General features: G+C 30.2%; 1 protein-coding gene across 5 annotated transcripts in view; it reads left to right on the top strand.

Moving 5' to 3' along the window:
* LOC142241983 (uncharacterized) overlaps positions 1-17156 on the top strand; it is a 214788-nt gene that overhangs the window by 48160 nt on the left and 149472 nt on the right. For 3 of the 5 annotated variants that reach the window (XM_075313891.1, XM_075313887.1, XM_075313889.1), the window contains exon 2: positions 11083-12637. In XM_075313891.1, the coding sequence (XP_075170006.1) occupies positions 12361-12637 (277 nt within the window). In that variant the 5' untranslated portion in view covers positions 11083-12360. The remainder of the gene's footprint in view (positions 1-11082; positions 12638-17156) is intronic. The other 2 variants (XM_075313888.1, XM_075313890.1) reach the window with 2 other exon arrangements.

The raw sequence follows: 17156 nt of genomic DNA, 5'->3' as shown, positions 1-17156 counted from the left end.
AGTTCGGCCAGAGAGCGAAGTTCACCAATGTGGTATCACAATGGACTGAATAGTCTAAGTGAGCCTGATACATCGGGCTATCACCTAACCTAACCTAACCAAGTTCGGCCAGGCCAAACCCTATGTACCTTCCATCATGGATTGCGAAGAAAGTTCTGCTAAAAACATCCACAATCGAATTACTTGGGTTGTGGTAACACTTGTCTTAGCCAATATGGAGGCAGCTTAAATGCCTATATAAGCCATTTAAGTTATTGATCAGTTTATACAGAGAAGGCCAAAATTCAACCGGATCGGATGAAATTTACAACTGCAGGAGAAGGGTTTATATGGGGACTATATAATTATGGACCGATATGGACCAATATCGGATAAAATATGCTCCTCCTAGAGGATCCACTAGCCCAATCTGGGGATCGGTTTATATGGAAGCTACGGATCAATTTTGCATGCATGGTTGTTAGAGGCCATATACTAGGTTAGGTTAGGTTATGTGGTAGCACGAGGTATCAGGCTCACTTAGACTATTCAGTCCATTGTGATACCACAGTGGTGAACTTCTCTCTTATCACTGAGTGCTGCCCGATTCCATGTTAAGCTCAATGACAAGGGACCTCCTTTTTATAGCCGAGTCCGAACGGCGTTCCACATTCCAGTGAAACCACTTAGAGAAGCTTTTAAACCCTCAGAAATGTCACCAGCATTACTGAGGTGGGATAATCCACCGCTGAAAAACTTTTTGGTGTTCGGTCGTAGCAGGAATCGAACCCACGACCTTGTGTATGCAAGGCGGGCATGCTAACCATTGCACCACGGTGGCTCCCATGAGGCCATATACTAACACCACATACCAAATTTCAAACGGATCGAATGAAATGTGCTTTTTATAGAGGATCCGCAATCACGGCTGCCACTTGAGTCAAAAATAATCTAACAAGATTTGAAGAAAATTTTTTCAAAAATTTATTTCTTCAGGCTGTTTTGTCAAAATTTTATTTCTACAGAAAATTTTGTTAAAATTTTATTTATATAGAAAATTTTGTTAAAATTTTATTTCTATAGAAAATTTATGAAAAATTTTATTTCTATAGGAAATTTGTAAACAATTTATTTCTTCAGAAAGTTTTGTCAAAATTTTGTAAAAAATTTTCTCAAAATTTTATTTTTATAGAAAATTTTCTCAAAATTTTATTTTTATAGAAAATTTTCTCAAAATTTTATTTCTATAGAAAATTTTCTCAAAATTTTATTTCTATAGAAAATTTTCTCAAAATTCTATTTCTACAGAAATTTTTGTCAAAATTTTATTTCTGTAGAAAAATTTGTCAACATTTTATTTTCATAGAAAAAATTTTGTTAAAATTTTATTTATATAAAAAATTTTGTCAAAATTTTATTCCTACAGTAAATTTATAAAAAACAATATTTCTACGTAAAATTTTGTCAAAATTTTATTTCTATGGAAAATTTTGTCAAAATTTTATATCTAAAAAATTTGTCAAAATTTTATTTTCATAGAAAATTTAGTGGTAATTTTATTTTCATAGAAACAATTTTGTTAAAATTTTATATATATAAAAATTTTTGTCAAAATTTTATTCCTATAGTAAATTTATAAAAAATTTATTTCTACGGAAAATTTTGTCAAAATTTTATTTCTAGAAACAATTTTGTCAAAATTTCCATAGAAAATTTTCGAAAATTTAATTCTAGGAAAAAATTTGTCAAATTTTATTTACGTATTTTTGAGTGTTGTTGATCTATTTTATTATTCTGATTATTAATTTTACTCGATGACTTGCAGTACAAACAGCAGCACACGAACTCACATACAAAATCCCTGAAGATGATTAGTGGCGCTAACCGAAATGTTGGAAATAAATATTAAAACAAATCAATAATCGATTGTTTCTATGACCTCAAGCTGAATAATATTAATAATCACAATTTTATTTCTATAGAAAATTTTCTCAAAATTTTATTTTTATAGAAAATTGTATCAAAATTTTATTTTTTTAGAAAATTGTGTCAAAATTTTATTTCTATAGAAAATTTTGTCAAAATTTTATTAATATAAAAAATTTTGTCAAAATTTTATTTCTAAAAAATTTGTCAAAATTTTATTTCTAAAAAATTTGTAAAATTTTATTTTCAGAAAACTTAGTCAACATTTTGTTAGAAAATAGAAAAAATTTTGTTAACATTTTATTTATATAAAAAATTTTATTTCTACAGAAAATTTTGTCAAAAGTTTATTTCTATAGAAAATTTATGAAAAACTTAATTCGTCAGAAAGTTTTGTCAAAATTTTATTTCTAGAGAAAATTTTGTCAACATTTTATTTCTAACAAAAAATTGTCAAAATTGTATTTTCCTAGAAAATTTTATTTTCATACAAAAAAATTTTGTTAAAATTTTATTTATATAAAAAATTTTGTCAAATTTCATTTCTATAGAAAATTTATGAAAAACTTAATTCTTCAGAAAGTTTTCTCAAAATTTTATTTCTACAGAAAGTTTTGTGAAAATTTTATTTCTAGAACAAGTTTTGTCAAAATTTTGTTTCTAGAAAAAATTTTGTCAAAATTTCATTTCTATAGAAAATTTTGTCAAAATTTTATTTCTAGGAAAAAAATTTTCAAATTTTCTTTACGTATTTTTGAGTGTTGTTGACCTATTTTATGATTATTCTGATTATTAATTTTGTTCGGTGACTTGCAGAATGAACAGCACCATACGAACTCACGTACAAAATCCCAATCCCAGAAGATGGTTAGTGGCACTAACCTAAATATTGGAAATAAATATTAAAACACATCAATAATCGATTGTTTCTATGACCTCCAGCCGAACAAAATTAATAATCAAAATTGTATTTCTATATAAAATTTTCTTAAAATTGTATTGCTATAGAAAATTTTGTCAAAATTTTATTAATATAAAAAATTTTGTCAAAATTTTATTTCTGTAGAAAAATTTATCAAAATTTTATTTCTGTAGAAAATTTTGCCAAATTTTATTTCTGTAGAAAATTTTGTCAAAATTTTATTTCTGTAGAAAATATTGTCAAAATAGAAAAAGTAGAAAAATTTATCAAAATTTTATTTCTGTAGAAAATTTTGCCAAATTTTATTTCTGTAGAAAATTTTGTCGAAATTTTATTTCTGTAGAAAATTTTGTCAACATTTTATTTCTAGAAAACATTTTATCAATATTTTATTTCTATAGAAAATTTTGTCAAAATTTTATTTCTATAGAAAATTTTCTTAAAATTTTATTTCTATAGAAAATTTTCTCAAAATTTTATTTCTATAGAAAATTTTGTCAAAATTTTATTTCTATAGAAAATTTTGTCAAAATTTATTTTTTAAAGAAAATTTTCTCAAAATTTTATTTTTATAGAAAATTTTCTTAAAAATTTTATTTGTAGAAAAAAATTTGTCAAAATTTTATTTCCAAAGAAAATTTTCTCAAAATTTTATTTCGATAGAAAATTTTGTCAAAATTTTATTTCGATAGAAAATTTTGTCAAAATTTTATTTCTATAGAAAATGTTTGTCAAAATTTTATTCGATAGAAAATTATTGCAAAATTTAATTTCTATGGAAAATTTTGGCAAAATTTAATTTCTATAGAAAATTTTGTCAAAATTATATTTCTATAAAAAATTTTGTCACAATTCTATTTCTATAGAAAAATATATAGAAATAAAATTGTTGTCAATATTTTATACCTATAGAAAATTTTGTCAAAAGTTTATATCTATAGAAAATTTTGTCAAAATTTTATTTCTATAGAAAATTTTGTCAAAATTTTATTTCGATAGAAAATGTTGTCAAAAAATATTTTTGATAGAAAATTTTGTCAAAATTTTATTTCCACAGCAAATTTTGTTTTTTTTTCTTCGATGGAAAATTTTGTCAGTATTTTATTTCGATAAAAAATTTTGCCAAAATTTTATTTCTATTTCTGGTTGATTATCGTTGACGTTTTTATTTTATTTTTAAGCAATAACATATTTTTTATAGTTTTCGCTGTAGTCGATTAAAAAGCATAAGATTGATGTTTTTTCTTTTATTTTTATTTCATATATTTCGGTTGACTTCGTCAAAACCGTTTTCAAAGTGGAAGTTTTTTGTTTCGCTGCATCATTGAAAACGGTTTTAACGAAGTTCGATAGAAAATGTTTGCAAAGCTTTATTTCTATAGAAAATTTTGCCAAAATTCTATTTCTATAAAAAATTTTATCAACATTTTATTTTTTAGAAAATTGTGACAAAATTTTATTTATATAAAAAAAAAAATTTGTCAAAATTTTATTTCTTTAGCAAATTTTGTAAAAATTTTATTTCTATACAAAAATTTTTATCAAATTTTATTTCCATAGAAAATTGTGCCAAAATTTTATTTTTATTTCTATAGAAAATGTTGTCGAAATGTTATTTCTATGGAAAATTTTTTCAAAAGTTTATTTCTTTAGAAAATTTTGTCAAAAGTTTATTTCTGTAGAACATTTTGTCAAAATTTTATTTTTATAGAAAATTTTGTCAAAATTTTATTTCTAAAAAATTTTTTGCCAATACTTAGTTTCTATAGAAAACGTTTGAAGTAGAGGTGTGCGCCTGAGTGAAATTTCACTCACGCACATTCACGAAGTCAAATATTTATAGCCAGTCCCACTCACGCACATTCATGAAATGAAAACCAGTACTCACGCACGCTCACGCACGAACTACTTTTAAAGTCTCACGTTTACGCAGGATTCACGACAATTCACGTGACTCACTACAAATTCACGAGACTCACGACATTTTCCAACCAGGAATGAGCAAAGGTAACAAAATTTATTCACGAACCGATTTTATTACTCACGCACGTTCACGCACGACATATTTCTTTTAGTCCCATTCACGCACATTCACGAAAGTTGCTTCAAATTTTATTCACGACTCACGTGATTCACGCGGGAATCACGCGTGTCACGCGCATACCTCTAGTTTGAAGTACCTTTTAGTTGGAGAGGAATATTTTGCAAAATTTACCAAAATATCATGAAGTCTACCAATCTATCAAACAGTAAGAAAACTACCATTTTTGATAGAATTCTACCAACTATGGCAATCGTGTCCGCAATCCCAATCTGAGGATCGTTTTATATGGGAGTTGTATATAATTATGAACCGATATGAACCAATTATTGCATGGTTGTTAGAGACCATATAATAACACCACATACCAAATTTTAACTGGATTTAATAAATTTGCTCCTCCAAGAGCCTCTGCAATCCAAATCTAGGGGTCGGTTTATATGGAGGCTATACGTAAAAGTGGTGCGATATAGCCCATTTGCAATACCATTTCACATACATCAATAACAACTACTTGTACCAAGTTTCAGGTCGGGAGCTTGTTTCGTTCAGAAGTTAGCAATATTTCAACAGACGGACGGACATCGCTAGAATTCTGAAATTCACCACGACCCAGAATATATAAACGGAATGACAAAGTTAGTATTATAACATAAAACAATATATTAGATATTAAACATATATATGTTTAATGTTAGCATTAATTTAACAACGAACTTGTTTTTCTGTGTAGCCTTTCATAAAAGCCGCTTTTTAAACTATGTTTAGCAAAAAATTTCTCATTGAGCCTTATGGGTAAATTTAATGTCCAACCATATAATACGATTACTAATAAATATAATCGTTATAAAAATAACATGTAAATGAAATTTTCCATTTAACATTTTCCTCTGTTAACCTTCCTGAACATACGAGTAGACTAAGTGTCTCTATTACTTTATATGGTAATATTGCATATGAACCCCAGCACTTAGTATAACTTGTAATTATCGTTATTTGTTGGCGACAGACATATTAATTGCAACCTTTATAAGGTATTAATATTAAAACCCTTAAGGAATAATAACAACAATTATTATGACACATCTCATATCATTTACTAAATGAATATGTGGAAATTAGAAGTTTAAAATGTCTATTTATAGAATATACAACATTTCCTAGAGATTATATGTCGGTATCGGCGATAGTGTAACAGAATACAGTGGCGAGTTTTTAATGACTACACTAAAAGAGATATTAGCCTAGTAGGAATGGTTATACATATTAAATTTTTGGATACGCAATTCACACATTATTAAGGATAAATTTCTTCGAAATAAAAAAAAAATGAATTTAAAGAAATTTCACAACCTTTGATTAGAGGAATAATTTTTATACTAACTGAGATATTGAATATTTGGATTATAGATAAAAAAGCTTCAAATGTAGGCTAAGACCTATGTTGATGAGTTGGCATCTTTGGCTTAAAGTTTTTTTTTTTGAAATTTAAGAATTTAATATTTTATTTTTATTATAATTTTGATTTTCAAGCTCACATTTATTTTGTACTTTATTAGCTTTCTTAATATCGCAAACAAAGAATGAAAATTTGATAAATGAGATTTGTATACTAATTTTAATTTTATAGAGTCAAGATTTAAAGTAAGATAGCTAGAAAATTTTGTCAAAATTTTATTTCTAGAAAAAATTTTGTCAAAATTTTATTAATATAGAAAATTTTCTCAAAATTTTATTTCTATAGACAATTTTCTCAAAATTTTATTTCTATAAAAAATTTTCTCTAAATTTTATTTCTGTAGAAAATTTTCTCTAAATTTTATTTCTATAGACAATTTTCTCTAAATTTTATTTCTATAGAAAATTTTCTCAAAATTTTATTTCTATAGAAAATTTTCTCAAAATTTTAATTCTATAGAAAATTTTCTCAAAATTTTATTTCTGTAGAAAATTTTCTCAAAATTTTAATTCTATAGAAAATTTTCTTTTTTTATTTTTAAGCTACACTTGTAGTTTAGTCAATGTATGGTTTTAAGCTGCAATAAAAAACAACAACAATGCTTAAAGAAAAAAACCAACAATAACAAAACAAAACGAATTGAAAAAGGAGAGGAGGCACGCTCAAAATAAACCCAGCCAACTGAATTCAAATCGATGATTTGACAGTGGCATAGGAAAAGAGATATGTTTGTTTCGAATTTATTTCGGCATAAGCCGGCTATCAATGTAAAACCTTTTTTCGGAGGGTTCAAGTGTGGTTTTTGTTGGGTTTAATAAACTGCCTGAATTTATTCTGATAATTGGTTGATAGTTTTGCTGCAAGTAGAGGATGCTGATGAGGAATGTGGTAATTCCGAAACGTGCGTCCATCCAACCATCTTGCAGTCTATAGGGCTTTGCCCAAATAAATTTGACAAACATTCTTTTCCTCTGTTGGTTAAGCTACACTTGTAGTTTAGTCAATGTATGGTTTTAAGCTGCAATAAAAAACAACAACAATTTTATTTCTATATAAAGTTTTGTCAAATTTTATTTCTATAAAATATTTTCTCAAAATTTTATTTCTATAGAAAATTTTCTCAAAATTTTATTTCTATAAAAAATGTTGTCAAAATTTTATTTCTATAGAAAATTTTCTCATAATTTTATTTCTATAGAAAATTTTCTCAAAATTTTATTTCTATAGAAATTTTTCTCAAAATTTTATTTCTATAGAAAATTTTGTCAAAATTTTATTTCTATAGAAAATTTTCTCAAAATTTTATTTCTATAGAAAATTTTCTCAAAATTTTATTTCTAATTAAAAATTTTCCAAAATTTTATTTCTATTGAAAATTTTAGCTTTATTAATATATCGCGATATGAGAATAAAAATTCGATTTGGATAACAATTTTATAAAACAAATATAGTCACCTGTTTCAGAGATGCCACCTTGTTATGATATCATGTTGGAGACTTGGGGATTTCTTATGGCGAATTATGACCTTAAAATGGCTAGCACGCTTCACGAAAGTGGACCTTGAGGTGATCGACACTTTCGTATTCTTTAGAGCCAACCTTACTCGCCAAAATGCCCCAGTCGCAAAAGTCCAACGGATTTAAATCCGGAGATTTTGGTAACATTTGTGTGAAGCGAGAAATATCCTTTTTAAACCATTGTTTTTTTATATATTTATTTATTATTAAGTTACAATTAAAATTTATAACTCAAAAAAAGTTCGATGGCTATGACAACGAAGGTCTTAAGCTCAAGCCATTGTTGATTGACTTGTGTTCAGTGATATGGTTCTGAGTCCTGTTGGAATTTCCATGGTCTGTGCCGATTTACGTATATGCCCAGGGCTTCAATACTTTCTTTAGCATATTTTCCCTATAATATTCGTCATGTAGTTTGGTCACACGGTTGATGAATGCGAGCGGAGAACGACCATTGGCCATTAGGGCCGTAAGGTTAGGTTAGGTTAGGTTATGTGGCAGCCCGATGTATCAGGCTCACTTAGGTTATTCAGTCCATTGTGATACCACATTGGTGAACTTCTCTCTTATCACCGAGTGCTGCCCGATTCCATGTTAAGCTCAATGACAAGGGACCTCCTTTTTATAGCCGAGTCCGAACGGCGTTCCACATTGCAGTGAAACCACTTAGAGAAGCTTTGAAACCCTCAGAAATGTCACCAGCATTACTGAGGTGGAATAATCCACCGCTGAAAAACTTTTTGGTGTTCGGTCGAAGCTGGAATCGAACCCACGACCTTGTGTATGCAAGGCGGGCATGCTCACCATTGCACCACGGTGGCTCCCATATTTGATAGCTGGCCAAGCAAAGCAACTCCTTGGTTCTTTCCAATCTAACTTTTTTGTGCATCGGTGAGCTGTTGTACCTTGCCTTTAGTTTAGATCAAAATGCTTTTGGAAGCTTGTAAACAATAAAATGAAATGTCACTAGAATATATCTGTCAGATGAACGGTTTATAAATGTTTGTCGCCATAGAAAAAATATTTTTTGAATTTAGTCACGAAATTCAATGATCCAATTAGTTTTTAATTGAAATATCTTCAATCACAGTAATGATAGTATCAATCACCAAAGTCAATTAAATTTTTGAAATAGTTTAGTGACATTTTTTCTGTGTCGAAAATGGTTAGATATATTTATATACAGAAAAAAATTTCATGAACATTTCTCCAATTAAAATCTTAATTGAGTTTTAAAAAATATTCAATTAAAAATGTAATTGATTCAAAAATTTTTTTAATTGAAACAAAAATTAATATTATCAATTAATTTTTTAATTGACTTTCGATCGATTAATTTTTAATTGAAATGGCATCAATCTCAGAAGAATGATAGTATCAATTCAAACAAGTATATACGGCCGTAAGTTCGGCTAGGCCGAATCTTATGTACCCTCCACCATGGATTGCGTAGAAACTTCTACGAAAGACTGTCATCCACAATCGAAATACTTGGGTTGTGGTATCTTAAAACTTCTTAAGATCGTTTTCTAAAATGTGAGTTAGTCCATACGTGGTATATATTAGACAAAAAAGTTATGTATAACTAAGTCTACAAATAATTACGAATCGATATGGACTTTTTGAACGGTACATAGAGAGCCAGAATTGAAATATGGGGGTCGCTTATATGGGGGCTATATACAATTATAAACTTGATATGGACCAATTTTTGTGTGATTGGAAATCGATTTATCTGAGGGATATATATAACTATAGACTGATATGGACCTAGTTAAGCATGGTTGTTAACGGCCATATACTAGCACAACGTACCAAATTTCAACTGACTCGGATGAAATTTGCTCCTCCAAGTGGCTCCAAAACCAAATATCGGGATCGGTTTATATGGGGCCTATATATGATTATGGACTGATATGGACCACTTTTGGCATGGTTGTTAAATATCATATACTACCACAACGTACCAAATTTCAACCAGATCGGATGAATTTTGCTTCTCCAAAAGGCACCGGAGGTCAAATCTGGGGATCGGTTTATATGGGGGCTATATATAATTATGGACTGATATGAACCAATTCCTGCATGGTTGTTGGATACCATATACTAACATCACGTACCAAATTTCAACCGAATCGGATGAATTTAGCTCTTCCAAGGGGCTCCGGAGGTCAAATCTGGTGATCGGTTTGTATGGGGGCTATATATAATTATGGACCAATGTGGACCAATTTTTGCATGGTCATTAGAGACCATATACTAACACCATGTACCAAATTTCAGCCGGATCGGATGAAATTTGCTTCTCTTAGAGGCTCCGCAAGCCAAACCTGGGATCGGTTTATATGGGGGCTATATATAATTATGGACCGATGTCGAGCAATTTTTGCATGGTTGTTAGAGACCATATATGAACACCATGTACCAAATTTCAGCCGGATCGGATGGAACTTGCTTCTCTTAGAGGCTCCGCAAGCTAAATCTGGGGATCGGTTTATATGGGGGCTATATATAATTATGGACCGATGTGGACCAATTTTTGCATGGTTGTTATAGACCATATACTAACACCATGTACAAAATTTCAGCCGGATCGGGGATATTGGGACTATACGTAAAAGTGGACCGATATGGCCCATTTGCAATACCATCCAACCTACATCAATAACAACTACTTGTGGCAAGTTTCAAGTCGATAGCTTGTGTCGTTCGGAAGTTAGCGTGATTTCAACAGACGGTCGGATGGACGGGCATGCTCAGATCGACTCAGAATTTCACCACGACCCAGAATATATACTTTATTGGTCTTAGAACACTATTTCGATGTGTTACAAACGGAATGACAAAGTTAATATACCCACCATCCTATGGTGGAGGGTATAAAAAGTATTCGGGAATTGGTACTTTATATCATAAAATTTGCCTCAAAGTCTTACATTTATTGCGCCGTTTTTTTTTATCAATTTAAATCTCAAAAAGTATAAAAATTTGTTTAGTTTTTTTTTCATAAATATTTAAATGTGAGATTTTTGAAGGCAAAAGCGTAACACTTTAACACTGGTCATGATTGTCCATCCTTTCTATAAAAATATTATTTATAAACCAAACTATACCCACATTTAAAGCTTCCTTAAAATTGACATTTACAAACACATTTACCAGATATTAAACATTTATTTTTTATTATAAAAAAATATGTTAATTTAATCCAACGTTATTTCTTTTTTTTTGTTGCAGATTTACACGAAACGAATGCCAAAGTTTAAAGATATAAGAAATAAAGAAGAAAACAAGAATACATGTAAACGATGAATTCAGTCTGTTGTCAAACACCCATGCATGCCATATGGAATTTAATTTAAATAATCAAAAAAATTAAAACAACCTCTACCACTCACTCACTCGCTGGCAACACAACAACAATAGCGTTTTTAACATGGGATTTTGGAAAGAATTTTCAAAACTTGTTATGGAGCACAAAAAGAAGTAGTTAAAAAAATAATTAAAAAAAAAATAGCTACAAAAAAATCAAAAATAATAAAAAAATAAAGTTTTAAAAAAGTTTGCAATAAAATTTCAAAAAAGTGTTAAAAAAAGTTCGTCTCACAAAGCATGCAATTGCAAAAAAATTATATCAAAAGAAGTGTTTTTATTATATTTTTTTATTTGTTTAAGCTTGTAAAAGAGAGCAGCGAAAAAAAAGTTTTAATATCTCAATAGCGTGTTTGCTTATGAAAAGCAATTCAAGAAATATAAAAAAAAAATCCATTTCCCCTCTAGTTTTTATTCATCTTCAGAAAAAATGAGTAATTTATTAAAGAAGAAATAAAACTTCCCCACAAAACAAAAAAAAAAAAAAACAAAAAAAATCGCAAAAATACTACTTTGTAAAAATTCCAGAAAATTTGTAATTGTTGTATATGTGTGTGTGTGTATTCGTTTTTGCAATCTTAAATCCAAAAACCAGTGATAAAAAAATATTTGAATTCGTGTTGAAAAAAAGTAACAGGCAACAAAATTGTATTTTGGAATCTATCATGGAAGCAAATGCCCAATGCAATATTGAATGCTTTGTGGTTTTGGAATAAAGCAAGGAGCTGGCATATAAAATCAGCAGAAGCCAAATGTGTGAGGTGCTTCCACTCAACGATTTCAAGGAAAGGGGGCCGTTAGCATTACAATATTGCATGTGCACCCAATAAATTGCCCACTTTTCATAGAAAAAAAAAAAACAAAATTGATTGCTTCTGCTTGGAGTGTTTTTTTTTTATTTATACTCCCCAAAAATTCATTTCGTTTGGTGCATAATTTTTTATCAATCAACCACTACAAACGCCGCCACTTCCACTTCGCACCATTAATTTGCTTATAAGCTGATAGTAGACATCGTCATAGTTTATTGTCATATATATAAATTGTTATTGTTTGACAAATTCAAAAATCAAACAACGATTCCCTCCCCCCCCCCCTGAAAAACAAAAAAACGAAAACGTCCCCCTACACCCCAAATACATAATGGATGTCTCAGAGCCATTGCCATCACCACGGCAACATCAACAAACAAATGAGCCATTGTCATCCGGCGAAATGTCATTAACTCCCACATTATTGCAGCAAGCAACATCAACAATGGCAGATATGGCAACAACACCAACGACTACACCATCAACAGCTGCTGTTGCCGCTGCCATAACAACACCAACAACACCGAGGACAACCACACATACACCGCGAGAAATACCCACCATGTATATATTGGATGATCTCTACGATGACGATTATATAGATCAATGTGAGTAACTTCATTAAATTGCTTATTTTGTTGTTGTTCATAGATGCCTATTTGTATTTGCTTGTTTATATTACACTCATACATACGTATATAGTTACTGCATTGATCGTATTTACACTAGATTACAATAAAATTTAATTGAAGTAGTTATCGAGAATTAGTACTAAAAAATATGGCAACACTACTCTCTTTACTGCTTAAGGAAATAATACACAATAAACAAGTGAAAACTAAAAGGCGTATTAAATTAATAAAACCTAATTATAATTTCATATAATATAATAAATAAAATTAATTTATATTCAACTAAATCAATTCAATTTAATTAAAGTATATTCAATTATCTAAATTAAAATAATTTAAAAATGAACATAAAAAATTATTAAATTAAAAACTAAATCAAATAAGAACAAGTATATACGGCCGTAAGTTCGGCCAGGCCGAATCTTATGTACCCTCCACCATGGATTGCGTAGAAACTTCTACGAAAGACTGTCACCCACAAATTTCAACTCACATTGTTGTTAAATATCATATACTATATGGGGGCTATATATAATTATGGACCGATGTGAAGCAATTTTTGCATGCTTGTTAGAGACCATATAATAACACCATGTACCAAATTTCAATCGGATCGGATGAAATTTGCTTCTTTTAGAGGCTCCGCAAGCCAAATCGGGGGATCGGTTTATATGGCTATATATAATTATGGACCGATGTGAACCAATTTTTGCATGGTTGTTAGAGACCATATACTAACACCACGTACCAAATTTATATGGGGGCTATACGTAAAAGTGGACCGATATGGCCCATTTGCAATACCATCCGACCTACATCAATAACAACTACTTGTGCCAAGTTTCAAGTCGATAGCTTATTTCGTTCGGAAGTTAGCGTGATTTCAACAGACGGACGGACATGCTCAGATCGACTCAGAATTTCACCACGACCCAGAATATATATACTTTATGGGGTCTTAGAGCAATATAACGATGTGTTACAAACGGAATGACAAAGTTAATATACCCCCCATCCTATGGTGGAGGGTATAAAAATAAAGGGTGATTTGTTAAGAGCTTGATAACTTTTAAAAAAAAAAAAACGCATAAAATTTGCAAAATCTCATCGGTTCTTTATTTGAAACGTTAGATTGGTCCATGACATTTACTTTTTGAAGATAATTTCATTTAAATGTTGACCGCGGCTGCGTCTTAGGTGGTCCATTCGGAAAGTCCAATTTTGGGCAACTTTTTCGAGCATTTCGGCCGGAATAGCCCGAATTTCTTCGGAAATGTTGTCTTCCAAAGCTGGAATAGTTGCTGGCTTATTTCTGTAGACTTTAGACTTGACGTAGCCCCACAAAAAATAGTCTAAAGGCGTCAAATCGCATGATCTTGGTGGCCAACTTACCGGTCCATTTCTTGAGATGAATTGTTCTCCGAAGTTTTCCCTCAAAATGGCCATAGAATCGCGAGCTGTGTGGCATGTAGCGCCATCTTGTTGAAACCACATGTCAACCAAGTTCAGTTCTTCCATTTTTGGCAACAAAAAGTTTGTTAGCATCGAACGATAGCGATCGCCATTCACCGTAACGTTGCGTCCAACAGCATCTTTGAAAAAATACGGTCCAATGATTCCACCAGCGTACAAACCACACCAAACAGTGCATTTTTCGGGATGCATGGGCAGTTCTTGAACGGCTTCTGGTTGCTCTTCACTCCAAATGCGGCAATTTTGCTTATTTACGTAGCCATTCAACCAGAAATGAGCCTCATCGCTGAACAAAATTTGTCGATAAAAAAGCGGATTTTCTGCCACTGATTTTGGTAATAAAATTCAATGATTTGCAAGCGTTGCTCGTTAGTAAGTCTATTCATGATGAAATGTCAAAGCATACTGAGCATCTTTCTCTTTGACACCATGTCTGAAATCCCACGTGATCTGTCAAATACTAATGCATGAAAATCCTAACCTCAAAAGAATCACCCTTTATATAATTGAAATAATAAAGGGTGATACGGTCAAAATTTGGTCAAGGGAAAACGGGTGTAAATCGGTGAAATCGTTTATTTAAAAAATCAAATTAAATTTCTTTTTCAAGTTCAATTAGTATAAAATTCAGGAAAAATATTCAGTTAGGCTTTCGCTTTTCCAAATCCGAATTGCCGGGCCTCACGCTTGACACCTGCCATCAGATTTTGTACAGCCACCTTGTCCACCTTCTACTTGTACAGCCACCTTGTCCAGAAAGCCAATTTGCCTTGAACTGCTGCTCGTCCTTAGCAGTTTTTTGGTCTTCTTTAGGTTCCGCTTGACAATAGCCCAGCATTTCTCAATTGGGCGGAGCTCTGGCGTGTTGGGAGGGTTCTTGTCCTTGGGAACCACATGCACGTTGTTGGCGGCGTACCACTCCATGGCCTTTTTACCGTAATGGCAAGATGCCAAATCCGGCCAAAACAGTACGGAACAACCGTGTTTCTTCAGGAAAGGCAGCAGACGTTTATTCAAACACTCTTTCACGTAAATTTCTTGGTTGACAGTCCCGGAAGCTATGAAAATGCTGCTTTTCAAGCCACAGGTACAGATGGCTTGCCAAACCAGATATTTCTTTGCGAACTTTGACAGTTTTATGTGCTTGAAAATATCTGCTACCTTTCCCCTTCCTTTTGCCGTATAAAACTCCTGTCCCGGAAGCTGCTTGTAGTCGGCTTTGACGTAGGTTTCGTTGTCCATTACCACGCAGTCAAACTTCGTCAGCATCGTCGTGTACAGCCTCCGGGATTGCGCTTTGGCCGTCGTATTTTGTTTATCATCGCGATTTGGAGTCACTACCTTCTTGTAAGTCGATAGTCCGGCTCGTTTTTTGGCTCGATGCACGGTTGTAGACGATACACCCAGCTTATTTGCGTCATCTCGGAGAGAGAGAGGTTAGGGTTTCGCTTGAAACTACCGGCAACTCTCTTTGTCGTCTCAGCGGCTTCCGGTTTTCGATTTCCCCCCGATGCAGACTTCCTGGCTGTCGACAAACGTTCCCCAAACACTTTAATTACATTTGTAACGGTTGATTTGGCAACTTTTAGCGATTTTGCCAGCTTTGCGTGCGAGTAGCTCGGATTTTCGCGATGCGCGAGCAAAATTTTGATACGCCGCTCTTCTTGCTTGGACGGCATTTTGACAACTGAAGAGTGAATTCCAAAATCAAAATAGGAGCAACATTCTACACACACACACACACCTTCAAAATGAGGGGTGTTCAGGTTTTTTAAATGCAAAATTGAAAGAAATACGTCAAGTTTATATAGACCAAATGTTGACCGTATCACCCTTTAATTGAATTGAGTTGAATGAAACTAATTTATAAAACAATTAACTGAATTACATTAAATCAGTTAACTTTCATTAAAACACCTTAAATTATCAAAATTAAATTAAAATTAATTATTTTGAAATAAAATTTCAAAATATTTATATAATTATTTTAATTAAATAAAATAAAATAGTATTATTAAAATAACATTAAATATGTTGTATGTTTAATAATAAAATTAATTTAATTAATTTAATAAATTTGCATTAAAGCAAATTAAAATTAAATTACATTAAACTAAAATAAATATATCTTTAAATTAAAATATATATATATATATATATATATATATATATATATATATATATATATATATATATATATATATATATATATATATATATATATATATATATATATATATATATATATATATATATATATATATATATATATATATATATATATATATATATATATATATATATATATATATATATATATATATATATATTAGAATATTATACCCTCCACCATAGGATGGGGGGTATATTAACTTTGTCATTCCGTTTGTAACACATCGAAATATTGCTCTAAGATCCCATAAAATATATATATTCTGGGTCGTGGTGAAATTCTGAGTCGATCTACACAGAAAAAAATATCACCAAAATATTTCCAATTAAAAAGTTAATTGAATTTGAAAATTTTTTCAATTAATAAATTAATTGGTACAATTAACTTAACTTTTTAATCAAGATAGAAACATTAAGTTAATTAAGTCAATGATTGAAAATTTTAAAATTTTTAATTAAAAAGTTAATTGATACAATTAACTTTTAATCAAATTCGGAAGACTAAGTCAGTTTATGATGATGATGAACATTTTTTTAAATTTTTAATTATTTTTTTTTTTCAAACAATCAATTGTTAATCCAAATAAAAATTCTAAGCCAATTCAGAATTTAATTGAAAATAGTTACCTTTTTTAATTAATAAATTAATTGAGTTTTGCAATCAACATCAATTAAATTTTTAATTGAATCAATTAAAAAATTAATTGAAATATGACAATGAAATCAATTAATTTTTAATCAAGAATTTTTTCTATGCCCAATTAAAACTGTGATTGATACTATCAATTTCGTGATTGAAGACATTTCAATTAAAAAATTAATTGGATCAATTAATTTCGTGATTGAATCA

Source organism: Haematobia irritans, chromosome 5 (genome assembly GCF_050003625.1).
Source record: "Haematobia irritans isolate KBUSLIRL chromosome 5, ASM5000362v1, whole genome shotgun sequence".
In the NCBI taxonomy this organism is placed as follows: domain Eukaryota; kingdom Metazoa; phylum Arthropoda; class Insecta; order Diptera; family Muscidae; genus Haematobia; species Haematobia irritans.
The sequence above is the reverse complement of the archived record's forward strand: the minus strand, read 5'-3'. Positions and strand labels throughout refer to the sequence as shown.